The 23075-nt window shown below is 39.2% G+C and overlaps 1 protein-coding gene across 1 annotated transcript in view; it reads right to left on the bottom strand.

Moving 5' to 3' along the window:
* The window catches only part of SNTB1 (syntrophin beta 1), a 270601-nt gene that overhangs the window by 134329 nt on the left and 113197 nt on the right, over positions 1–23075 (bottom strand). The window contains exon 2 of the mRNA XM_019032405.4: positions 17755–17971. Within this exon, the coding sequence (XP_018887950.2) occupies positions 17755–17971 (217 nt within the window). The remainder of the gene's footprint in view (positions 1–17754; positions 17972–23075) is intronic.

Raw genomic sequence — 23075 nt, forward strand, 5'->3', positions numbered from 1 at the left:
GCTTAAAGATATAGCCACCTTCCCAGATTCCCTTGCAGTAAATCTTTCACTGAATCTGACTGTGATAACACTTGCTAAATATTGTTATATACATAAGTTCTTTTAACAACTTTCTGAGAACTCTTGATTGTTGAAATAAGTAAGCTTGTGACTATGGGTAGTTTAAGTTTGACCTTAAATAACTACAAGCATAAATTTGTTTGAAGTCTCATGTTGTACTTTGTCATAAAATGAACTCTACAGTAAATTCTATCCTTCCAAAATTCAAAGTAAAATTCATGTTCCTAGAAGGTATACCTTTTCATTCGGTGCTTTATATATTCCCTGGTAAAACTCATCTTATTCAAGAAGTTATGCACTTGAGAGGCATGGAAACTGGCAATTCTGAAAAGTAGATCTTATTATGCCCATTTTACATATGGATTAACTGGGGCATAGAGAGGTAAAGTATTCGAGATCACAAAGAGACAGGATTCAAACCTAGGTCCATCTGATTACATGCTCTTTCCACTACAACTTGCAGACTGCTATGAGAGCAGCAATTCATTAGTTCTCAGCTGCTATGAGCATTGGTTTTTAATGAAGTTTTCATTAGTTCATTTAGCTAAATGCTGGTATATAGCAGTTAGTTTTCTCTTCCACAGCTGAAAAAAGCTCAAAATGGTGTACTTCTCACCCTATGAAGGATTCCAAAAGAAAAGGTGGACAGAGCACAACAGAAATAGCTGGAGAACTAGGAAAAAAAATGACCAAGGTGCATGTTCTAAATTGCTGGTGGCACAATTAAAACTATATAAACAGCTGGGCGTGGTGGCTCACATCTGTAATATCAGCATTTTGGGAGGCTGAGGTAGGAGAATTGCCTGAGGCCAGGAGTTCAAGAGCAGCCTGGGCAACATAGTGAGACCCTGTCTCTACTACAAATAATTTCAAAAATTAGCTGGGCACGGTGGGTTTTGTGCACCTGCAGTCCCAGCTACTCAGGAGGCTGAAGTGGAAGAATCGCTGGAGCCCAGGAGGTCAAGGTTGCAGTGAGCTATGATCATGCCACTGCACTCCAGTCTGGGTGACAGAGTGAGACCCTATCTCAAAAAAAAAAAAACTTTATACACAGAGATAATAATAGATTTGTAAAGGCTGGAAACGTGATGCACATGGAAGTCAACAGAACCCTGGGATTGCTCTGGTATCCACAGAAATATTTTGGTCCAAATTTCCACTCTGGCTCATGCACCTTGTTTTGTCACTCTCCTTTTCTACATATCTGACAGCAGGCCAGAGAACTGTGCCATAAAAATTTATTGGAATATTTCTATAAAGCCATATATGGCCTTGGAAAGCTTCTACACTTTCTTAGTGATTCAAGGCCTGTCTCTGTGTTTTCTGGAGAAATTAATCTAAGGATGCTATTTGCAAACTGACCTAGTTCTTCAAACTGTCAGCTACTACAGATGCAGGATTAGACAGAAGTATATAAAATCATGATGTGGTTTTTGTTTATCCAAACGGCTGTTTTATACTTTTCAACTGAATATACGACTTTCCCAGGACTTAATAAAACCCTCTAAAAAATTCTTAACACATCTTCATGATACTGAAAGAATCCTTTGATAATCTTAGTAGGGCTGGATTTTTTTTTTAAGTGGGAAATTGGAGGATTTTACATTTGCTAAGTGTCTAGTATGTCCCAGGCATTAGGCAGATGTCAACTTATTTAATTCTAAAAATAGTATATTCATAGAGATACTATCATCTTCATTTTATATATTCAAAAAATTCAAAGAAGTTAAGTAAATTGCCAAAAGTCACCCAGATAATAAGTAGAAAAGATGGTAATGAAATCCAGGTTGGCCTGGTCTGAAAGTCAATTATCTTTTCAAGGCTGCACAATGGATTTGGTAAAAAATATTGATGGAGTGCTTGAGAAAATAGCTCCAAGAATTCTAACTTCTGGATCTAGGGTTTGGTTTCCAGGTAACATGAGGAAACATTTTCCGATTGTCTGAATGTTTAATAATACAGGCAATGAAAAGAAATTGCACTGCTTGGCCTTTATTGTGTGTTTCATAGCAGAGATCTGGGAGAGGGTTTTATTCTAGGGTGAAAAAAACACCACATTATAAGTGAAAGTGTGCGCATAAAGGGTAAGTGATTTGGCATTTTAAATGAAAGTAAATTAATGTTAAAAAACATTTTTGCAGCCTAGAGTTTTGACTTCCACTGAGAACAGTTACTGCTCAAATGTGCCCCCTTCCTCTCCTTATATCCCGTCTGTCTCTCTGCTGCCTTTTTATGGATATGTCACTATCAAAACCAGCTTGGCATTGTGACAACGTTCTTACTGGTGCCTTCTCTAGTCTCCAGTTTTGTCATAATGGAAGAATATGGTCCCTGTAGACCTTGGCCACTTTCTGAGAAGAGTAAAAAACGAAATCTCCAACCCTATTTCAGAGCTAAGCTGCCCTGTTCTCTCCCTGATACATGGCTCTTTTGCAACTTCCAGCTTGACCAAAACCAACTCTGTCTTCCTCTGAGCCTCTCAATTGTCACTTCCCTATCCAGCTCATATCACAGTGGCTAAAAGAAATCTTTATCAAAACTCTTTTATTAAACAACTTTTATCAGACAGGAAGCTATAAATACTGATTTGGGGCTGCCCAAGACATTTTTCTCCAACAGGGTCAGGAAATGAAGTATATGGATTAACCACATTTTCTTATAACTAGTTATCACTTGTATTATACATATCAGACCTATTTTCAAAGAGGCAGAATGTAAATACAATTTTGTGACTTTTTTTCTTTTTGCCTCCAGATTCATTATTTGCCACTCTTTGCCTTGCTCTGTGCTCCAAGACGTCAACTTCTATGGGCTAAATGGCATCACCCAGGCTCCTCCCTCACCTCTGGCTTCCAATTATGCATGGCCAACCAGAAGCCCCAAAGGGGATTCCATGGTGGAAGAAAAAGGTTGGGGTACTGACCTACCTCCAACCCCAGCTGGGCCACTGTTCCCCTCCCAGGGCTATAGTCCTCTCCAGGTGGTAGTAACTTGCTCTTTTTGCTCCTCAGACCCAAGGGTGGTAAGAGCTTCCCACTGGGTGCTAGGTCCTGGGTGCTTCCCCACCACTTGTTGGTTCCCGAGACAGCCCCTTCCTCTGTCTATAGTTCCTGCATTATGCTCTTTAGCTGACATTTCAGGGATGACACCTGTCTCCTGACTGATACCACTCATTCATCCTTCTGTGTTTAGTGAGTGATTTCTATACACTGTTCTAAAAATTGGCAAATACAAAAGAAAAACCATACATGCTGCTGTCCTTAACAAGCTTGGAAATCCAGTAAGGAACACAAAACTCTCAAAATGCAGTCGTACTCTAAGTCTCAATGTAGGCAATATCTCCAAAAGCCTAAACCTTTCCTATGCCTCCACCTACCTCTGCCCTCCATCAAGACATACCTGACCTCAGTCCCATTGACTCAGGACCAGTGCAATAAGCTAAGTAATAGTGGCCAGGTGTGTGGCCGACTATGGCTCTGAGCAAAATTAATTCCGGAATACTTCTTTTTCCTCATCCCTCCAAGCCCATTTCATCACCAACTCCTGCCAATTCTATCTGTTTAAGTCTTTCAAATGTATCTAACTATTCTTCAGACTCACTGCCCTAACCTTGTAAAAGAAGCCAGGATTAGTTCTCACCTAAATTTCTGCAACAGCATCCTAGCTGGTCTCCCAGCCTCTAGTCTTGCCTCCTATTGATGTATGCAGCCAGAGAGATCTTTGCTACATCACTCCATGGCTTCAGACCCCTCCTAGAAAAAAGTCCAAGTTATAAAGTGGCTTAGCTCTCATCACGATGACCTCTCCAGACTCATCTCTTGAGACATTCTTTTTTTTTTTTTTTGCTTTCTTTTGAATTTTAATGTTTGTAGGTACACAGTAGGTATAGACACATTCTTCTTATGAATTGCTCCAAACAAACTAAACCTCCCATTCTTCAAGGAACTACAGAACTATATTTTTTCTTGCCTTAGTGTCTGTACTTACACTAGTTCCTTTGCTGAGAATACCCTCCCTGTCTTCCTATCTCAACCGTTGACCTGGCTAACACTTACTTTATTATTCAAGTCTAAGCATAGACATCACTTGCTTTGAGAATCATTCCCTGTTGACAACACCCAGCCTGCTTTAAAAACAGAACTTTGGATGCAGTGTCCTTCCTGCGAGGAAGCCTCCATAGCATCCTGTACTTTCCTCATTGTCTTTCTATGATATTGTTTGCTTAATTACCAACTTACTTGTAGATATTCCCTACCTAATGGGAAGCTATGTCAGGGCAAGGACTCTGTCATTGATGCAGCCTCAACATCCAGCAAAGAACCAAGATGACTGAAACTATCTATTGAAAAGTTGAAATTTAAGAAAGGGAGCAATATCTCAATCAGGTTCAACACACTAGCAATGTCAAAATTCCTGTTACAGTATTGTTTAGGATCAAAGGGATTATCAGCCAATAGATACACACCTTATATGTCCACACAGGTCTTGTTTTAAGTGTATCTGCAGTGCTGTGTCCCGAACTCATTCTCCACTAAGGAAATCCAAATTTCACATGTGTCAGAAGAAGAAAGAGCAGGGGTCTCTTTGTGATGCCCCCATTTCCACTGTAGAATCTCCAGGCTAGGTGATTCCTGCTTGAATAGAGGATGCCTGCATGATAGCATTGGAGTTATTTTCAGAGGCATCATTATCTCTGCTTGAAAATCCTTGGGCAGCTTTTTGCAAACAAAATAGAGTTCAATTAATGTATCAAGAACAAAGGATCAAGACCTATATAGTGAGTCAAGATTAGCAAAAATCCTTCAGCACCCAGATGGTCAAGTTTAACCTCTCAGAGTGCACTTTGGAAACTAAAATTTTCCAGGAATGGTGCTGACAGGTACGGACATAGGCTAAAATTAACTCATAAGGAGCTGTGTATTGATGAAGTCATAGAACCATGCTTGGTGAACCCTCTCGTCAACTCTTTCTTAAGGTAAACTGGAGGTACTTAAATTCATTTTTTAACTAGCTTACCACTGCCAGTGAAACATCATTAATTCATTCACACTGATTAAAAATGTATGATAATTAGGATGAATGCTGAAGTTTAGGAAGAAAACAAATTTTCTTAAAAATAACAAGACTAGAAAAATATTTTTTAAGCTCGTTAAAATGAATCTTTTGTGTATTCTGTTATATACCAATATGCAAATTATGCAACGATTCTCTTTGGGAAAAACAGTGGTTTGGCTATTCATGTTGATCTCCTGCCTTTTGTAAGATCCAGTAAAAAGACAGTAAAGGAGGTCTAAACTCACAGGAGAACAAGACAGGCACGACATGTTTGGAGGACAGACAGCGATGGAGCTGGGTTACTGACTCTGCAGAGTGGAGGAAGAGTATAAAATGCTATAACCTAAAGGGCCACAAAGAGAATTCCAGCCAGATGTGAGTCCCTTGGCTCTGCACAACCTGCATGGGCTCAGAACCTCCAGAGACAGGGTAGGGGGTGATATGGCCCTGAAAAGAGGGCCCTAAATGAAGCCTGTATGCTGAGTGTTGGGACTCTCAGAACAGTGGAAAGTGGGTATTCTCCCACTATCTACCCCCAATCCACACTCAAAAAGACAGAATGATTCTCCCATAAGTAACTGCACAGACCCAGGTAAAGCTTCTAAACACTGATATTTGCAGAATTGGGAAGGATCTCTTGGTAAGGCTTGGTTCACCAAGCAATAACTCTATGTGAATTCTCACCAGTTGACATCCCCCTCCCCACTCGCCACATAGGTTCCAACATGTTTTACTCAGTGCAAGAAATGAACAGATAGCAATGGATCACCAGATATTTGAGAAAACCTCCAGTAAAGAAGACGAAGATAAAAACAAACAAACAACAAACAAACAAACAGAAAACAGTAAATGGAGGAAAAAAGAACACAAAGAAAAGTAAAAAGAATATTCTCCAAGAATTAACGGAAAATATGACATCCAAAAAAGAACAAAATTCTATAAAAAAATTCAGAAAACAAAAAGCTAAAATATGACAGGTAAAAGGTGAACAAAATATATTCATGAGAAGGATTAAAAAATAAAGTAAAAAAAAGTAATGTAAGCAATAGAGAAAAAAACCTTACAACATCAATCTAGAAGCCTCAACATCCTTCTAACAAGACATGTGAAGAGAGATAACAAAAAAAGAGAGGAAGGCATTATAAGATTAATAAATTCCCATTGCTTTAAAAAAATAAATCTTTTAGATCTATTTGAGTTTTAAATTATCTGCCTTATCATTTTGATAACATTTAAAATTTCACTTAAAATAATTTTAAAAAGGGAGTGTATGAGATCTATTTTGTTAGGTCTGTTATGAGTGCCACCAGGCAGTACTTCTTTACTTAGTCTCATTCACTATATATGCTTAAAAATAATACAACCATTTAGCACTTGTTTCCTATTTCAAATTTCTGACTAATTCAACCCAACCTCTCTGAACTTCTCCTTCCCAACCACCATTTAAACGATTGCTGAAATGTCAGTATGTATTCTACTTCCTAAATTTCTCAAATGCAGAGTGCCCACGCTGTTGAATCTAAGGCTAACATCACCTCTTTTTGTATGTATACCCTTTCTACCGTAACAAAGTATTTCACATGGGTTGCCTAAGTGAGAAGCAAATACTGACATGTATGTAGGTGGGTGGGTACATAGGTAGACAGACGATAGATAGATAGATAGACAAATAGGTAGATACATAGATAGCTGAAAAAGCATGACCAAAATGGTGGTTCTGGTGGTAGAGGGCAGTCCATAATTTCAAATGAAGGAGGTAAATTATCCAAAAGATAATACTCATAGTTTTTTGTTTGTTTTTAGTTTTTTTTTTTTTTTTTTTTTTTTTGAGATGGAGACTCGCTCTTTCGCCCAGGCCGGACTGCAGTGGCGCTATCTCGGCTCACTGCAACCTCCACCTCCTGGGTTCACGCCATTCTCCTGCCTCAGCCTCCCGAGTAGCTGGGACCACAGGCGCCCGCCACTGCGCCCGGCTAATTTTTTGTATTTTTAGTAGAGACGGGGTTTCACCGTGTTAGCCAGGATGGTCTCAATCTCCTGACCTCGTGATCCACCCACCTCGGCCTCCCAAAGTGCTGAGATTACAGGCGTGAGCCACCGCACCCGGCCTGTTTTTAGTTTTAAATTGAATTTGGTAAATGTTTAACTTCTTATGTTAAATTACACTTGAAAAAATAGAATATTGACTTTTGTTGATGATATACACAGCCGATTACAAGCAATTCCACTGCTGTGTTTCAGGAGGTTTCCAGTTCCAGCAAAACAATGATCTACATAAATTCAGGAATGCTTCTGCTACTGACACCTGGGTTTTCTAGATAAAGTATAATAAGAAGTGTGCTTGTTTGTGTAATGCTGATCTTACAAGAAAGAAAAGGAAACTCCCAGGTGTCAAAAAAAGGGGGTGGGGGTGGCATTAAAAATCAGAATGGTGAGTATTTAAGCTAATCATAAAGCATCCCTGGGAAAGTGGGTAGGGGTGGTGTGGTGACAGGTAGCATGCAGTGGGTCAGGTAGTGGTGGGTGAGTTGAGGACTTGGAATTTGACAAATAAAAGATAGTTAAGGTATTGAGAACCCATGAGTTGGGAAAATAGAACTGAGGTCCCTACAAAAAGCCAGAAATCTCAAAAGGCTTAAAAATGTCTGTGAAAGAATGTCTTACAAAATAATCTCTGCTTGACAGCTTGACCTTCCAGTTCTCTCTCCTGGACTCTGAGTACAGAGAGAAAAAAAAGTCCCCTTTTCTTGCACCCAGCAATGAGGATATTTTGACTGAAAGCTACATTTACCCCATAGTTATCCTGCCACCAATTAGAGGATGCCAACATTAAGTCATCTAATCATAATAATCAAACATGATTATATTATTGGCCACATTTTATAGATAATGTCTTAGTCTGTTAGGTAATGTCTTAGTCTGCTATAACAAAATACTTCTGACTGGGAAACTTTTAAACAACATAAATTTATTGATCACAGTTCTGGGGACTGGAAAGTCCAAGATCAAGGCACTAGCAGATTTGGTGTCTGGTTAGAGCCTCACAGTGCCTATTATGTGTCCTTATGTAGCAGGAGGGGCACATAGGCACCCTTGGGCCTCTTTTATAAAGGCACTAATCCTGTTCATGAGGATGGAGCCCTTATGACCTAATCATCTTCCACAGGCCCCATCTCTTAATACTATTACAATGGAGAGGAGGTGTCAACATATGAATTTTGGGGAGACACAAACATTCAGACTGTAACATTCTGTCCCTAGCATGCCCAAATTCATGTCTTTCTCACATGCAAAATACATTCATTCCATCACAATAGCCCCCAAAATTCTTAACTCATTCCAGCATCAACTCAAAAGTCTAAAATCTGAAGTCTCTCTAAATGTTGTCTAAATCACATGTAAGTGAGACTCAAAGTTATGCTTCATCTTGAAGCAAATTTCCCTCCAGATGTAGGCCTGTGAAATCAGACAAGTTATGCATTTCAAAATGCAATGGTGGGACAGGCACAGAATAGGAGACAAAGGGAAAAATAGGAAGAAAGAAAGGAATAACAGGTCTTGACCAAATCTATACCCAACAGGGCAAAAATTGACATTTTTTTTTTTTTTTTTTTGAGACTGAGTCTCATTCTGTTGCCCAGGCTGGAGTGCAATGGCATGATCTCAGCTCACTGCAACCTCTGCCTCCTGGGTTCAAGCAATTCTCCTGCTTCAGCCTCCCGAGTAGCTGGGATTACAGGCATCTGCCACCACACCCAGCTAATTTTTTGAATTTTTAGTAGAGATGGAGTTTCACCATGTTGGCCAGGCTGGTCCTGAACTCCTGACCTCAGGTACTCCACCCGCCTTGGCATCCCAAAGTGCTGGGATTACAGGTGTGAGCCACCGCACCCAGCAAAAATTGAATCTTAATTCTCCAGAATAATTTTCTTTGACTCAAAGTCCCACCTTCCAGACACACTGGGATGGGGGTTGGGCTCCCCAGGCTCCAGGTAGCCCTTCTCTTCATGGCTTTGATGGGCACAGCCAATGTGGCAGTTCTCATGGGTTGAAGTTGCATGCCTGCAACTCTCCCAGGCAGGAGTTGCACACTGATGACTCTACTGGTGGGAGGTCTTGTCCCTGAGGTGGCTCTGCCCTTATGGCTCTGCTAGGCACTGCCTTAGTGGGGGCTCTCTGTGATGATGCCATCCTCACAGCCCTAGTGGACATTGCCTTAGTGGGGGTTCTCTTTGGTGGTCCCACCTCTGTTCTCTTTCTGGGCCCCAAGGCCCCACACGGCATCCTTTGAAATCTAGGTGGAGATAGCCATGTCCTCGCTGCTTGTGTACCCTGTGTATTGGTGTAGTGGCACCTTGCAGATACTGCCAAGTTTTACTACCTGTGCCTTCTAGAGGGCAGCCTAAGCCATGCCTGGGGCCACTTGAGCCACAACTGGGGCAGCCAAGGATCAACGTAACACAAGGCACAGAGCAGAGTCATTAAATTGTTCTGTTCCGAAGGCCCTGGCAGCCTTAAATCTCCAAATGCCTTCAGGGTCATTCTTCCATTGTCTTGATGAATAAATAGCATTGGGATTTCACCTACTCATCCTAATCTCTTTATCAAAGGTTCATTGGGCTACACTCTTTGTGTTCTCTCCAGAACACATTTTTTCAGTATTTACAGCAGGCTGGGAATTTTCCAGATCTTTAAGTGTTGCATCTCTTTTGATTATAAATTCCATTTTTAATCATTTCTTTCTTCTTGCCTTTTACTGTAAGCAGTCAGGAGAAGCCATGCCACACCCTCAACACTTTGCTTAGATATTTCTTCCATCAAATATTCTATTTTATTGTTCATAAGTTCCTCCCTCCACAAAACTCTAGGACATGAACACAATTTAGCAAAGTTCTTTGCCACTTTATAATGAGGATGGCCTTTCCTCCATTGTCCAATACCATGTTCCATATTTCCATCTGAGACCTAATCAGAACTGCCTTTACCACCATATTTATACCAATATTCTGACTATGGCCACTTAAGATAATTTCGAAGAAGACTGAGGCTTTCTCTACAGCTCTCCTCTTCTGAGACCTCACCAGAATTCTCCTTAAATCTCCTTTCACAGCATTGTACCTCAAAATTCTTCCAGCCTCTATCCATTACCCACTTCCAAAACCACTTCTACATTTTTAGGTATTTGCTATAGCAACACCCCAATTCTGTACCAATTTCTTAGTCTATTCAGGCTGCTATAAAAAATATCTTAGATTGGGTAGTTTACAAACAATATAAATTTTTTTCTCACAATTCTGGAGACTGGACAGTCCAAGATTAAGGCACCACAGATTTGATGTCTGGTGAAGGTGTGTTCCTCATGGCTGGTACCTACTATATGTCCTTGCATGGTCTAAGGGGAAAACAGGCTCCCTTGAGCCTCTTTTATAAAAGGGCACTAATCCCATTCATGAAGTATTAACCTCATGACCTAACTGCCTCCCAAAGGTCTCATCTCTTAATATTATTACATTAAAGATTAGGTTTCAATATATGAATTTGGGGGGTGGGGGGACACAAACATTAAGACTATAGCAAAGAAGGAACCTGAAAATCAGAGAGATTGGATAATTTACTTAAAGTTAAAGGGAATAAGTAACAGACTTGGGATTTAAACCCATATTTTCCAGAATAACTGCAACTCTAGAGTTTTATTCACTGATACAAGCATGCAATTAATCTGGACCTGTTTTTACATATGTAAAACATGCCCACTTATTACAGCACCATATACATATACTTTATATATATTTTATTCTGTTTCCAAAATTTAATGTCAATCATGAATTCTGGCAATAGCTTCCATTATGAAGCCACCATGACGTGCCTGACAAAGAATGAAGAAACTACATTCAGAAAATACATATTTTGTGGGCTTCTTAAAAAGAGATGTACTTTTCACAAAGACTTACAGATGAGAAAAGATAGGAAAAAGTACCTCATAAATCTTCATTCTCGATGCACTAAAGGAGGAAATGTTTCAATAGTACTGAAAGTTTAATAAATTTGAGAGTTCTATATAAAACATGAGGGGGCAATAATGTACCCCCAAACACTGGGAAAAAGAGGAGAAAGGCTGAACTGGTAAAATGATTCCTCCCTTGTTTGTAGCCACCAAAGACCATCTGTCTATGAATGTGTAACTAAAGTATTTGGAAACATCTAAAACTCAAAACAGGGTACTATGAGAACAACTTCAAGGAGCCTAGAATGAAAAGTGATTAAATTTGATAAGCAAAACCCAAATCCACTGTTTCGTACTCACAGGAAGAAAGAACCATGTTAACTGAAGGGGATAAATTAGCCATCAAAGGGCAGGGAAGGGCCACATGGGAAACCTCAGGCTATTTATGTACAGCTCAATGGAGTGGGAGTGTTGGCAAAGCAGAAATTTACATAAGGGTTACCTCGGCAAGGCTCTCCCCATCCTGGAAGGGAGGGCTTTCAGCTTACTTGCCTAAAACATACTTCCTAAGGTCTATTAGCACACCTTCTATTGATTCCACACTCACCAAATCACTTTCATGACAATTTAATTTCTTGTGTAGCTTATCTACTCAGAAAGAGTGCATCGCTATTCTTTGAAAGTCCACATTGTTTTGGGTTATTAATACTTAGTGTTCTGGCATTCTGCTCATATTCACATTTGTCTTCCAATACAGCCTGCTCACAATGAGAGGGTATATAAATCCTCCCATGTGGGCATTTCCATCTACTTGACAACTGTGTTGCTCATCATAAACAAATTTTGCCTATTTGGTTAATGTGAGTCAACCCCTTAGAGATGGATCTGCTAACACTATGCCCACTAAATCAAGTTTCTGATCTTCTGTGGGTGAAACTCAAGCACTGGATTGTGGTGACATCACTAAGGGTACCTTGTAGCAACATATCCAGGCATCTTACAGGACTTAACAGATCGCACCTCTCTGAATCACAGTGCAGCCTAGCACAGGTTTTCCATTTGAAACCAAGACAGCACTTTCTGTGAATGTTTCATTTGTGCACCATTAATAGAGATGTACACTGTTTCCCAAGAAAGATGATGTAAATCTTTCCATAATTTAACCATGAAAATCTACAGTGGACTCTGTTACGTAGCAGTACAAAGAGTCATGACTTAAAGCCTCATAAACTACCCATTGTAGCACAGCTGCTCACGATCCAGTGACAGGCTTGGTTAATGGATTGTCCTGGTTTCTTTAAGCTTCCTATGTCTGTCAGAAGAGAACTATGCTTTTATTTATTCCCTTATTCCCAAGACTATTTAGTGGAATATTTTTTCAAAAGACATTTTTAGAGAAGAATATGAAAAGTGAGCAGATAAATACACTATTTATCATTTATGAATGAAAATAGTTTTGAATGCCAAAGTTCTAGATATCTGGGGTAATAAAAATATGGAGTGTCTCAGAGCTCAAAAACCTTATGACTTAGGAACTGAGTAGGCATGTAAGAAAAAAATCACAAGTTATTATGAAGCATGCTATAATGAATTATTTGACATAGAAGGTATAACAAGACATTGATATCTGAGAAGACTGTTTACCCTGAGGCTTAAAGGGCAAGTAGGAAGTTGTCAGGAAGGCAATTGTAGGAAGTATACAAATTATTTAAGGGATGCTGGAACAGAAACGATGAGGTAAAGAGGAGCTGGACAATTAGGGACTATTTAAAGCCTAAAGGGGTTTTTATGTGATACTGAGGAGTTTAGATATGAGTGCAGGTGACAGGGAGCCATTTTGACAGAAGGAGTAAATTTCAGATTCCCTTGGCTAGCTAGGTATAGAGTAGATGGTGGGAAATGGGGAAAGAGCAAACTAGCAACAAAACACCCTGTAAGAAACATACCCAAATACTCTCAGGGACTAAGGATGTGGGCCTGGCTCAGGGCAGTGGCTGTGAAGGCAAAGAGCTGAATATGAAAAACAAGAGATATTTAAGAGGTAGAATAATAAAAATATACTGTAATTACTGACAGCCACTAGCATTGACATATTCCTGTGGATTCAATGCCTGCTGGGTGACCTTTTTCACAGAAAGAGCAGCAATCCTGCCTGCTGTTCTATGGCTGTTGTATTTGAGAAATTGAACATTAGAGTTTTTAATGCAGACTAGAGGTACCTGTGTGTCACCAACTGAGGGGATTAGCCCCAAGATGCTGTGGCATTTGTCATTGGTTCTCAGGTTTTAGCTCCCAGGAGACCATTAACTCCTGGCCAAGGTGCTTATAGTTCAGGCGAGCTGCTCTGCTAGGTGCTGAAGTTAGAGGCAGTGTGTGTAATGATTCAGAAATTGGGCTTGGGGTCAGCTAGGCTTGGGTTTGAATCCGAGATCTACCATTTGCTTCAACTCTCATTTCTCAGCTAAGTGTCACTGTCTATAAAGTAGAGAGGAGTTCCTGCTACCTATGATGGTTATTTGAATTAAATGAGATTCTTGCTTAAATTCACATGTAAGGGGTAGAACTAAGATTCCACTGTGGGTCTAGCTGACTGCACACTCTACACTCTCTCTTTATCATTCTTTCTCTTCATATTTAATGGATGCATTATTTTCATTATTATTTATTTTTGAAGAAATGCAACAATGTCAGTTTATAGTTCCCTTTTGACCCAAGAGTTATTTTACAGAGAGCTTTAAAAAACCCATGAAAAAAAGGCTTTGTGTGGTTTGGTTTTGTTATTGATTTTCTAGTTTTATTCCACTGTCATCAGAGGCTGTTGTTTGTATTATTTGTACCAAATGGAACTTATTGCATTTTCTTTGTGACCTGATCTGTGGTTAATTTTGTCAGTGTTCTTTGTGGACTTGAAAAGTAAGTGTATTCTCTATTATCAGAGTAAAGAGTTTGCAATGTATTCAGATCTACTTTATTTATTATGTTGTTTGGGTCTTCTATATAATTATAGTAAGTCGTCCCTTACTTATGGTTCCACTTTCCATGGTTTCAGTTATCTGAGGTCAACTGCAGCCCAAAAATAAGTACAATAAAATATTTTGAGAGAGAGAGAGACCATATTCACATAACTTTTATTACAGTATATTGTTATAATTGTTCCATTTTATTAGTATTGTTGTTAATCTCTTACTGTGCCTACTTTATAAATTAAACTTTATGATAGTATGTATGTATAGGAAAAACACAGTTATAGAGGAGTCAGTACTATCCATGGTTTCAGGCATCTACTGGGGGTCCTGTTACATTCCTTCTATGAATAAGGGGGGATTACTGTATTTATCTGTGTCCTCTACTTGCCCTTACTTGGATGGAAAGTGGTATATGTTGAAATATCTAATATGAATATGTTTCTGTCTATTTATTCTTGCATCTTCTGCAGTTTCCACTATAAAAGTTGCTGTTTTGTTATGTGGTATGTATTCATAACTACTGGATGTTGCTTGTGAACTCTTGCCTTCAACATAAATCAGTCCTTCCTTGTGCTACTTTATGGACATTTTACCTTGGACATTTTTCAGCCTGCATTTTACCTTGTCTTATATCAAGATCAAAATCAATGCTTTCTGTTGTTATTTAGTAGTTTGCATTTGCCTTGTAAGCTTTTGCCCATCCTTGTATCTTTCACCTTTTAAAATCACTCTGTTAGATGTGTCTCTTGCATTCAGCATAGAGTTGGGTTTTGCAGATTCCACATTTCTGACTGGTACACCATACTCTGCTCAGCCTGTAACTGGAGTTTCATAAAATATTTGTTTCCTTTTTATTTTCTTCTCTTTCTCTACCATGGGCAAGCCTCACCTAGGCCCCCAATCTTCTTGTTAGAAGCAGTTTGGGACCTGTCTGGACCTGAAGTCCCTTCGGAACCATCTGGCTTAGCTGGATTCTCATGTTTGATTCTGCCCTGCTGGTTCTCATACCACAGCAGAACAGGCTCTCCCTCTCCCACAGGGGAAGCCCTATGTATAATCGTCAATGGTGGACTTGACGAGCACCAATATAAAAGTTTGAAACTTATTCTCCTCTACTGGATTGACATACAGACTGAAGTTTCCAATATCTAGATTAAGGTCTGATGTCTCCCAAAATATTCTTTAAAATATAATTAAATGACCTGGGAGTGCTGTTGTAGCGTGTAAGTCTACTTCTGGAAGAAACCCAAGAAATCATCTATTCAAATTTTCTCCCTAGTATATGAATTGCTCCTACAATGTCTCAGTAAGTTTTTGTCTCAGTTTGGATTTTTCTGGAAATGATTAACTGACACTGTCACCCATTTTATAGGCATGAGTTTGAAGCCCAGCTAGACTATATAACAGCTATATAATGTTGAGAACTTACATAAACACTTTTTGTCTAAATTTTTTGTCTGTAGAATGGGGACAATGAAAGAAACTCAGAGAGCTGTTAAGAGGACTAAGCAGGGTTACAAATTCAAAGATTAGGCAGGTAATTAATTGTATTCCGTAAGTATAAGGTAATAGAAATGATGAGGAGAGTTCATTCCCTTATCAAAGGAGAAAACTCTACTGAGCTCTGGTATATAACTGCCCTGCCTGCAACAATGTGGGCCCAATAACATCACCAGTTCTTCCCACTTTTCTAGAAAAGCAGAAACCTGGCTTTTTAAATGTGAAGTTTCTCAGTTATTGAACATAGCAACTAATTCCAATTTATTTAAACACTTAGACTATTTAAAAAGAACATATCTGTAGGCTGGGTATACCATAGGCTGCCACTTTGCAGTCTCTGGTCTACATTAATTAGCATAATGCACATGATAGGCACTCAATACTACATCATGAGTTCATCACATCTGAAAACTTTGACATCAGATCATTGGGAGATGGGACTTGTTTGATTGGGTGGGTAAAAGGCCAGGGAAAAGGAGACTTAGAGTAACCAGGATATCGACTGCAGGCCCAGGAACTCTGAAGAAATTGTGGGGAACAAAACAGAGAACAGGGTGAGAGTGGACCAGCTATGAGCTCTGTGTCCTTCCCAGTCTGTCTGCTCTTACCCCTCTTGCCGATACTTGCTGGCTTTCTTGTACAACTGGCCAATCCCTGTACAGAAATAACTAATACAGGAGGAGTAGGGAGAGTGGGGTAGAAAGATCCTGTAGCTGGCCAGAGCCAGAAGGGCCCTGGCAGCGTCCTTAGAGTGAGCTAACTGAGATGAGAACAAAAAAGACATTGAGCTGGGAGCCAAGGAAGCAACTTTCTCCCTGCCCCTATTCCCGATGGCTTTTCCCCATCAGCAACTCCGAGCCTAGCCAAATACTTTCTATTCGGGTGGGTTGCAGCTGTCCCACACACATTCTAAATAAGGGCCAGTCGAGCGGTTCCTATTTTTAGCACTTTAATGTGGATGCAAAGGTCACTAAGATTCCCCATTTGCTGGCTCAATTCCTCGCTTTCTTTATTTCTCTTATTTTCCTCCTAAAATATATGTTTTCTCTTCTACTGAGCTAAAGTAAGAATTCTGGGGGATGAGGGACCCTGAATTTTACTTCCTCTTGGCTGCATTCCTTATAATTGCCATGGGTTGGGTGATATATCTAGCCTGTGGCGTGCAAAGTCATGTACCGACTTTGGGAAACAGCATTCCAGACTTGGACCAAAGCCACTCCTTTTGCTCTCTTGAGCATAAAGAGATGCTTAAAGTAGAAAATAGCCTTAAAGCAACTCTCATCTAACCCTCCAAGTATACAGTTGACAGCACTGAGGCCTAGTAAGGTGAATTTGCTTATTACTATCTAACATTAATAAGAAATATTACTATAGCTTATATTCATGGAAGGTTTTCCTGTGCTGAGCACCTTACATGGTGCATTAATTTATTTTGTGTTGCTCTAAAGGAATACCTGAGGCTAGGTAATTTAAGGAAAGAGGTTTAGTTGGCTCACGGTTCTGCAGGTTGTACAGGAAGCATGGCACAGGCATCTGCTTCTGATGAGGGATTCAGGGAGATTCCACTCATGGTGGAAGGGGCAGGGGGTGCCAACAAGTTACATGGGAAGAGAGGGAGCAAGAAAGAGCAGGGAGGTATTTCATGCTCTTTCAAATAACCAGCTCTCACTTGAACTAATAGAGCAAGAACTCACTCACTACCTTGGGGCGGGCACCAAGCCATTCATGAGGGTTCTGCCCCCATGACACAAACACCTCTCACTGGACCCCCATCTCCAACACTGGGGATCACATTTCAACATGAGATTTGGAGGGGACAAACATCCAAACTATATCACATGGATTTCCTAATTTAGTTCTCACAACCAAACAAGGCATCTATTTCAATTATTCCCATCTTAGAGATGACAAAACTGAGGTTAAGCGGTTTAAGAAACGTGGCCTAAGTTACATGGACTGGTAATGAGCCCTAAAGACATTTAGGATGCTGATTCCAGTTCTTTAACTCTTTCCAGAACCAGTGCTCAGTGTAGAGATTCTCTCTCTCCTCTGTCTCTCTCTCTGTTACACACACACACACACACACAATTCTCAGCATGGCTCTTTCATGCTTTTCTTTGGAAGCCATGATGTGTTTTCAGAACATGAGGGCAATCTCGTGAAAGCCCCCATTTAGCCTGAGAGACCGAGGAGCTGCTCGATACAGTGGAGAGTTTTGACCCTATTTACCTGTTCTCAGGGTCGGCCAAGGCCATACTCCGAGTGACGTAGCACATTTTGAGGGGGATGCTTTTCCGGTCTCTGTGGAAGGAGAAGGACTGCGATGACGGGGGGTCTGAGGTGCTGCCCCCTAACCGAGGGGATTCAGGCGGAGGTGTTTCCCACCCAATCTCGGATACTGGGGATCCTTTCTTCACATAGGGCGTGGCTTCTCGCATGTACTTCACTGCAAGGAAAAAGACAACAAGTGCTTTTAATACATCACGGCTGAATTTCTGGGAAGTCTGATTGTGTTTCTGAAATAGACTTGCTTTGGATAAGCTCTTAATACTGAACTTCTTAAATTCTCAACGAGATTTTGAATTTTTGTTCCACTCAAGGTAATTATCTTATTATTTAAATTATATAGCTCTGTGGATCTTAGAACTTGCTGTTATGATGTCCTACAGTTGAGAATTGTGTCTAGCTTTTTTCAACTGTGACAACTTTTGCACTTTCTGATTTTAAGTTTTGCATTCTGGGAAAAAGGCTGAAAACATGGGCAGAGAGTGAGAAAGTATAACTTAGGCTAAAAGATACGTTATTCAATATAGATGTAAGGAATATGGCAGCCACATTCATTACCCATGATGCCATTTTTCTGTTGAGAAACAATCATAGGGTTTTCAATTTAATAGTGTCAAGGAAACACATACAAAGAAATATATATAAGAACACATTTTGTAGTGGCAAAAATGTGTAATAGCAAAAAAAATTATTTGTAAGAGCTGAAAAGTAGAAACAATGTAAATATCCATTAAAAAGGAACAGATTAAATAAATTGTAAGACATCTATATCATTTAAAAAATGATATACATATCATTAATTCTTAATATATATCATTAATTCTTTATATATATATATGTCTCTCTCTATATATATATCTAGATGTGGGTGTGTTGATGTGGAAAGACCTGTAAGATCTATTATTAGTGGGGATAAAAGGAGAAAGCAATACATATACTATAATATCTTTGTATATAAATTCATAAATATATGTGCTTATATGCCTACAATTATTTCTGGGTAGAAATATAAGAAATAATTAACACTAGTTAGCTGTGGGAAGTGGAAATAAAAGCCACAAAGATTAAGAAATAGGCTTTTACTATTTATTTATTACTCTTTCATATCATTTTCATGTTTAACCATATGTGTGTATTACTTTTATAAATCTTAAGAAAACAAAAATAACTTAAGAAAACAAAAATAGCTTAAGAGCCCAGTGAAGCAGACTGAAGTTCTGCTCTTTGATATATTTGCCTTGGTATCAAGAAGTATTTTTGCCTATTCTGAATTTGAGCATTTGGTCTTTAGACAGCTTTTGGGTTGACAGGGCAACGAGATTCTTGGAACATGCAATGTAAACTTGCATATTCTTCTCTCTATCACCCACATACTCTGGTTCACTGCTGCCTGGGGAGATTGGGCTAAGTCCCTCACAGGTGTTTGTTATTACAAATGGCAGTAAATTGGAATGAGAGCCAACTAGGGGGCATTTCCTCCAGATCTTTGACGAATCGGTTCCACCAACTAGTGCCTTCCCTGTGCAAGACATCAACAGGATTATAGAGACTACAGAGATGAACAATACACTCCAAACTCAGAGTTACAAAATCATGGGTGACTACAGTGGATGCTGTTGGTGTCCCATGTGGGACCCTTTTCCTATAGCCTGGTTGCTGTGTGTTGGGTGAGAACAACTCATAGCTGCCCCCCAGATCTTGGCCCAACAGAAGCCGCTAAGCTCGGGAGGCTGCAAAGTCACTACCCAATCCCCCAGACAGATGCTCTGCTTCTCAGAAACCCACCTAAGATAGGACATAAGACAAAGTACACAAACTACGGCACAAAGTAGAATGAGCTATGTTTTATAAAAGGAATAAAATGCCTTGGAAGAACCCATTAAAAAAAGGATCTAGGAGCACGAAAGACAGTTCAGGTTCACAAAAATTTAATTAGCAGTTCAAATATACCCAGATGCATGTAATATGGACCTTTATTGAGGGACTCAATCATATCAAAAATAGCCATATTAATACAAGACAGAGGAGCAGTCATTTAACACCAACACATATTTTCAAGGAAGATTTCAGGGTTTTAATTGAATATAAGTGCAATTAGGAGAAAAGAGCTCCATGGTTGCTCCAAACCTGTTAGCACAGGTTGCAGTTACAGAAGGAGAAATATTATTCATGGACTGTGTATTTTAATAAATATTATTTATTTCTGGGCAAAATATTTAAAGAGGAACACAGACATACTCATGAACAAATGCAGAAATTTAGGGGGATATACTGAAGCTGTCCGAGGCTGGAATAAATATACTTCTTTAGAAGATCCTGAACTTTTTCATCTGTGAAACCATTTTAGTAGAAGCTAGAACACTGCTTAGCTTTGTATATTGTAGAATTATACTCATGGAAATATAGAAAATTCAAGTATTAGCTGAGATGAATTGAAGATTTTCATTTGATTGCATTATTATCCTTCTGAGTGGAGTAGGGATGAGTGTTGCAGGAGTGAGAATCCAGGGATGCTTCATGGGGAAGGTGCCATTTGAACTTGGCCTTAAAGAGTAGCTAGGACTTTAAAAAGTAGAGATAAGAATAATAATCCTTCCTCTACATAACATGCTCTGCTTTATAATTTTTATTGCAATTCCATATAAAAGGTAAGTCAGGTCTCAATTTGGAAGAAGGATAGAGAAAGAACATTTACAATATACTTAATGATGCGCCAAGTATTGAATCAGGTGCTTTACATATCTACCCACATTAAGTTTCAAATGACCATTTAAGGTCTCATTTTATATACAAGTAAACTAAGGTCTAGAGAAGGTATGGATAAGGTATCTTTTATTTACCGAGCATCCATGTGTCCACGAGTTATACAAGAAAAATATTGCTATCTCTTTCAGACCTGCTAGAAAGAAATGCCTTGTAGGGCTATTCTTATTGAAGTGAACACTAGCAGCATGACATAGGTGATCCCTTGTAGGTTAGTATTATTGTACACATCAGCATACTGATGCTCAGAATTTTAGCTTATGTAAAGTTATATGGCTAGTAAGTGGTGTAGCTAGAATTTGATTTCCCAGAGATAATATTTTCTCATGAGATCTGGCCATACCACCTAGATGAAGGATGCAAATGACAAGCTAATAGGTTTGAGCTTTATTCTACAGGCAGTAGTGATAGTCGTGGTGATCTGTGAGTGAGAGACTGGCAGAATCAAAGGTTAGCTTTAGAGAGAACTGGAAGGTGAGACTGGGTGTACTTAAGAGAAAGGATTAGAAGTAGATCCACCATTTCCAGGGCCATAGGGGTTAATGTCAGAGATAACCCAAGCAACACTCTAAATCTCCATATAAAGGAAGAGGAATCCCAGAAATGTGTGGCTTTAGCCATTCCTGGGAAGAAGCATGGGGAGTATAGCAAGTCTTAGCCTAGAAACAAATATTTGCCAAATAACCCTTTCCTATGTGACACAGCACTAGGGGAATTTCCAAAGGACAGAAGACATGGCACTGCCTTGAAGAAGGGATATCCCATTGGGAGTAATATTCTGCATATAGTAATCCTTTTAACTGGCCAATTGCAAATAAAGACAGAAAAAAATAAGGTAGGTGTGATAATTTTAAAATTTCACTCATTCGGTCAAAACTTATCAGTCAATTTTCATGTGCTAAGAACAGTGCTGTCCATGAGGTATAATAAGAAATGGTCCATGATTAGAAGTTTAAGCCAGGAAAAAGGGAAGTATGTAAATGATATGAGTGCTTATGTTAAATCTCAAAACTGGTTTAAGGAAATCTCAAGCTCGACAAATCTCTAGAGGCCTTGAAGAATCAAATGCAAGTCCTTTCTGGAGGAAGGAAACTTCATCCTAAGCTTCAAAGAATCCCCATGAATCATTTTAAAATGCAATGAGCAGGCATAAAAATCAAAGGAAATGTTGCATACAAGGAAACAACGTACCATGTGCAAGAACCAGCACTAAGGGCAGTAAGTCTCACGCATACTACAAAGCTATAGTATGTTTACAGAGACAAATGAAAGCTTGAGAGAATCTTCCACAAATTCTTTAAAAGTGATTTAACATAGTGATAAAAAGAACCAAACAGAATGTTTAGTAATATTACCAGAATTGAAACTTCCATAGATAGACATGTCAGAAGAAGGAATTAGGGAACTGTAGATAAGAAATTTTACATAATGTAGCACAAATATACAAAAAGATGGAAAATATGGGATAGAGATGAACAGACGTGAAGGATAAAGTAAGAAAATCTAAATATGTTTAACTGGGCCCTTGGAAAGGTAAGGTATAGCAAATATGGCAGAGCCAAAGAATTTTCCTGATGCCAAGACACCAACCCATAAATTCAAGAAACCTAATTTGGCTTTGCTGAACAACGCCTGTGAACTTCACCACCAAGAAAAATAGAAATAAGGTATCATTCTTCTTTATACTTTGGATGGGGTAATGGCTTAGGTTTTTCTGTGTTTCTTCTGAGAGCTTTAGATATCACCTCTGCTTTTCACTAGTATTGGGAGGAAATCTTAGCAAAATCCCTAAATGAGTCTTGAAATCTCCAGAAAATAAATTTTCAATTTCAAGGAATTAAATGAGGCTAAAAGACTATCATCACTGTTCCTAAGGAAGATATACTGAGGTTCTGGTAGTTTTTTTCATATCTATCCTGAGGGAGAATAAGTAACATCCACACATCCGTTCTTAAAATCCCTTTGTCCATCCAGGAGTCCTGATTTTTTTTGATATGTATAGAAAATGAAGAAGTTTGTTATTGTGTATAATAAAAAAAAAAGCAAAAGAAGATTGCCATTGGATTTCTTCAAGAACCCATAATTTCTGGTACAGAGGAAGTAATAAAATGGTCAAGATGGTCCTTCTTGCTGGAAGAGACTCCAAGTCATTTTTACAAGGCTTGGCTATCAATTGTAGACATAATTCTACTGCCAAGCACTCCTGTCCCCAATCACCAGTTGAGGTCTGAGACTAAGCAGCCCCAGGCAGGGAGTGAAAGCAGGGTAGCCATGCTTGGGTGTGGTAAAGCAGTGGCTGTAATTGGAAATAGAGTGTGTGAAACCTTCATGGTTCTCTGTGCATTAGTGTCCTGAAATTTCTATACCTGGCAATCAAAATAGTTAGGATATCATCTAATTCAGGGAAGGGAAGGTGTTGCCTAAGAATAGATTTATCTATAATAGGCAGCCAACATTAGTGTATTAAGCAATACAGGAGTTTGTTATTCATTTGTCAAAAG

This window comes from Gorilla gorilla, chromosome 7 (assembly GCF_029281585.2).
Source record: "Gorilla gorilla gorilla isolate KB3781 chromosome 7, NHGRI_mGorGor1-v2.1_pri, whole genome shotgun sequence".
In the NCBI taxonomy this organism is placed as follows: domain Eukaryota; kingdom Metazoa; phylum Chordata; class Mammalia; order Primates; family Hominidae; genus Gorilla; species Gorilla gorilla.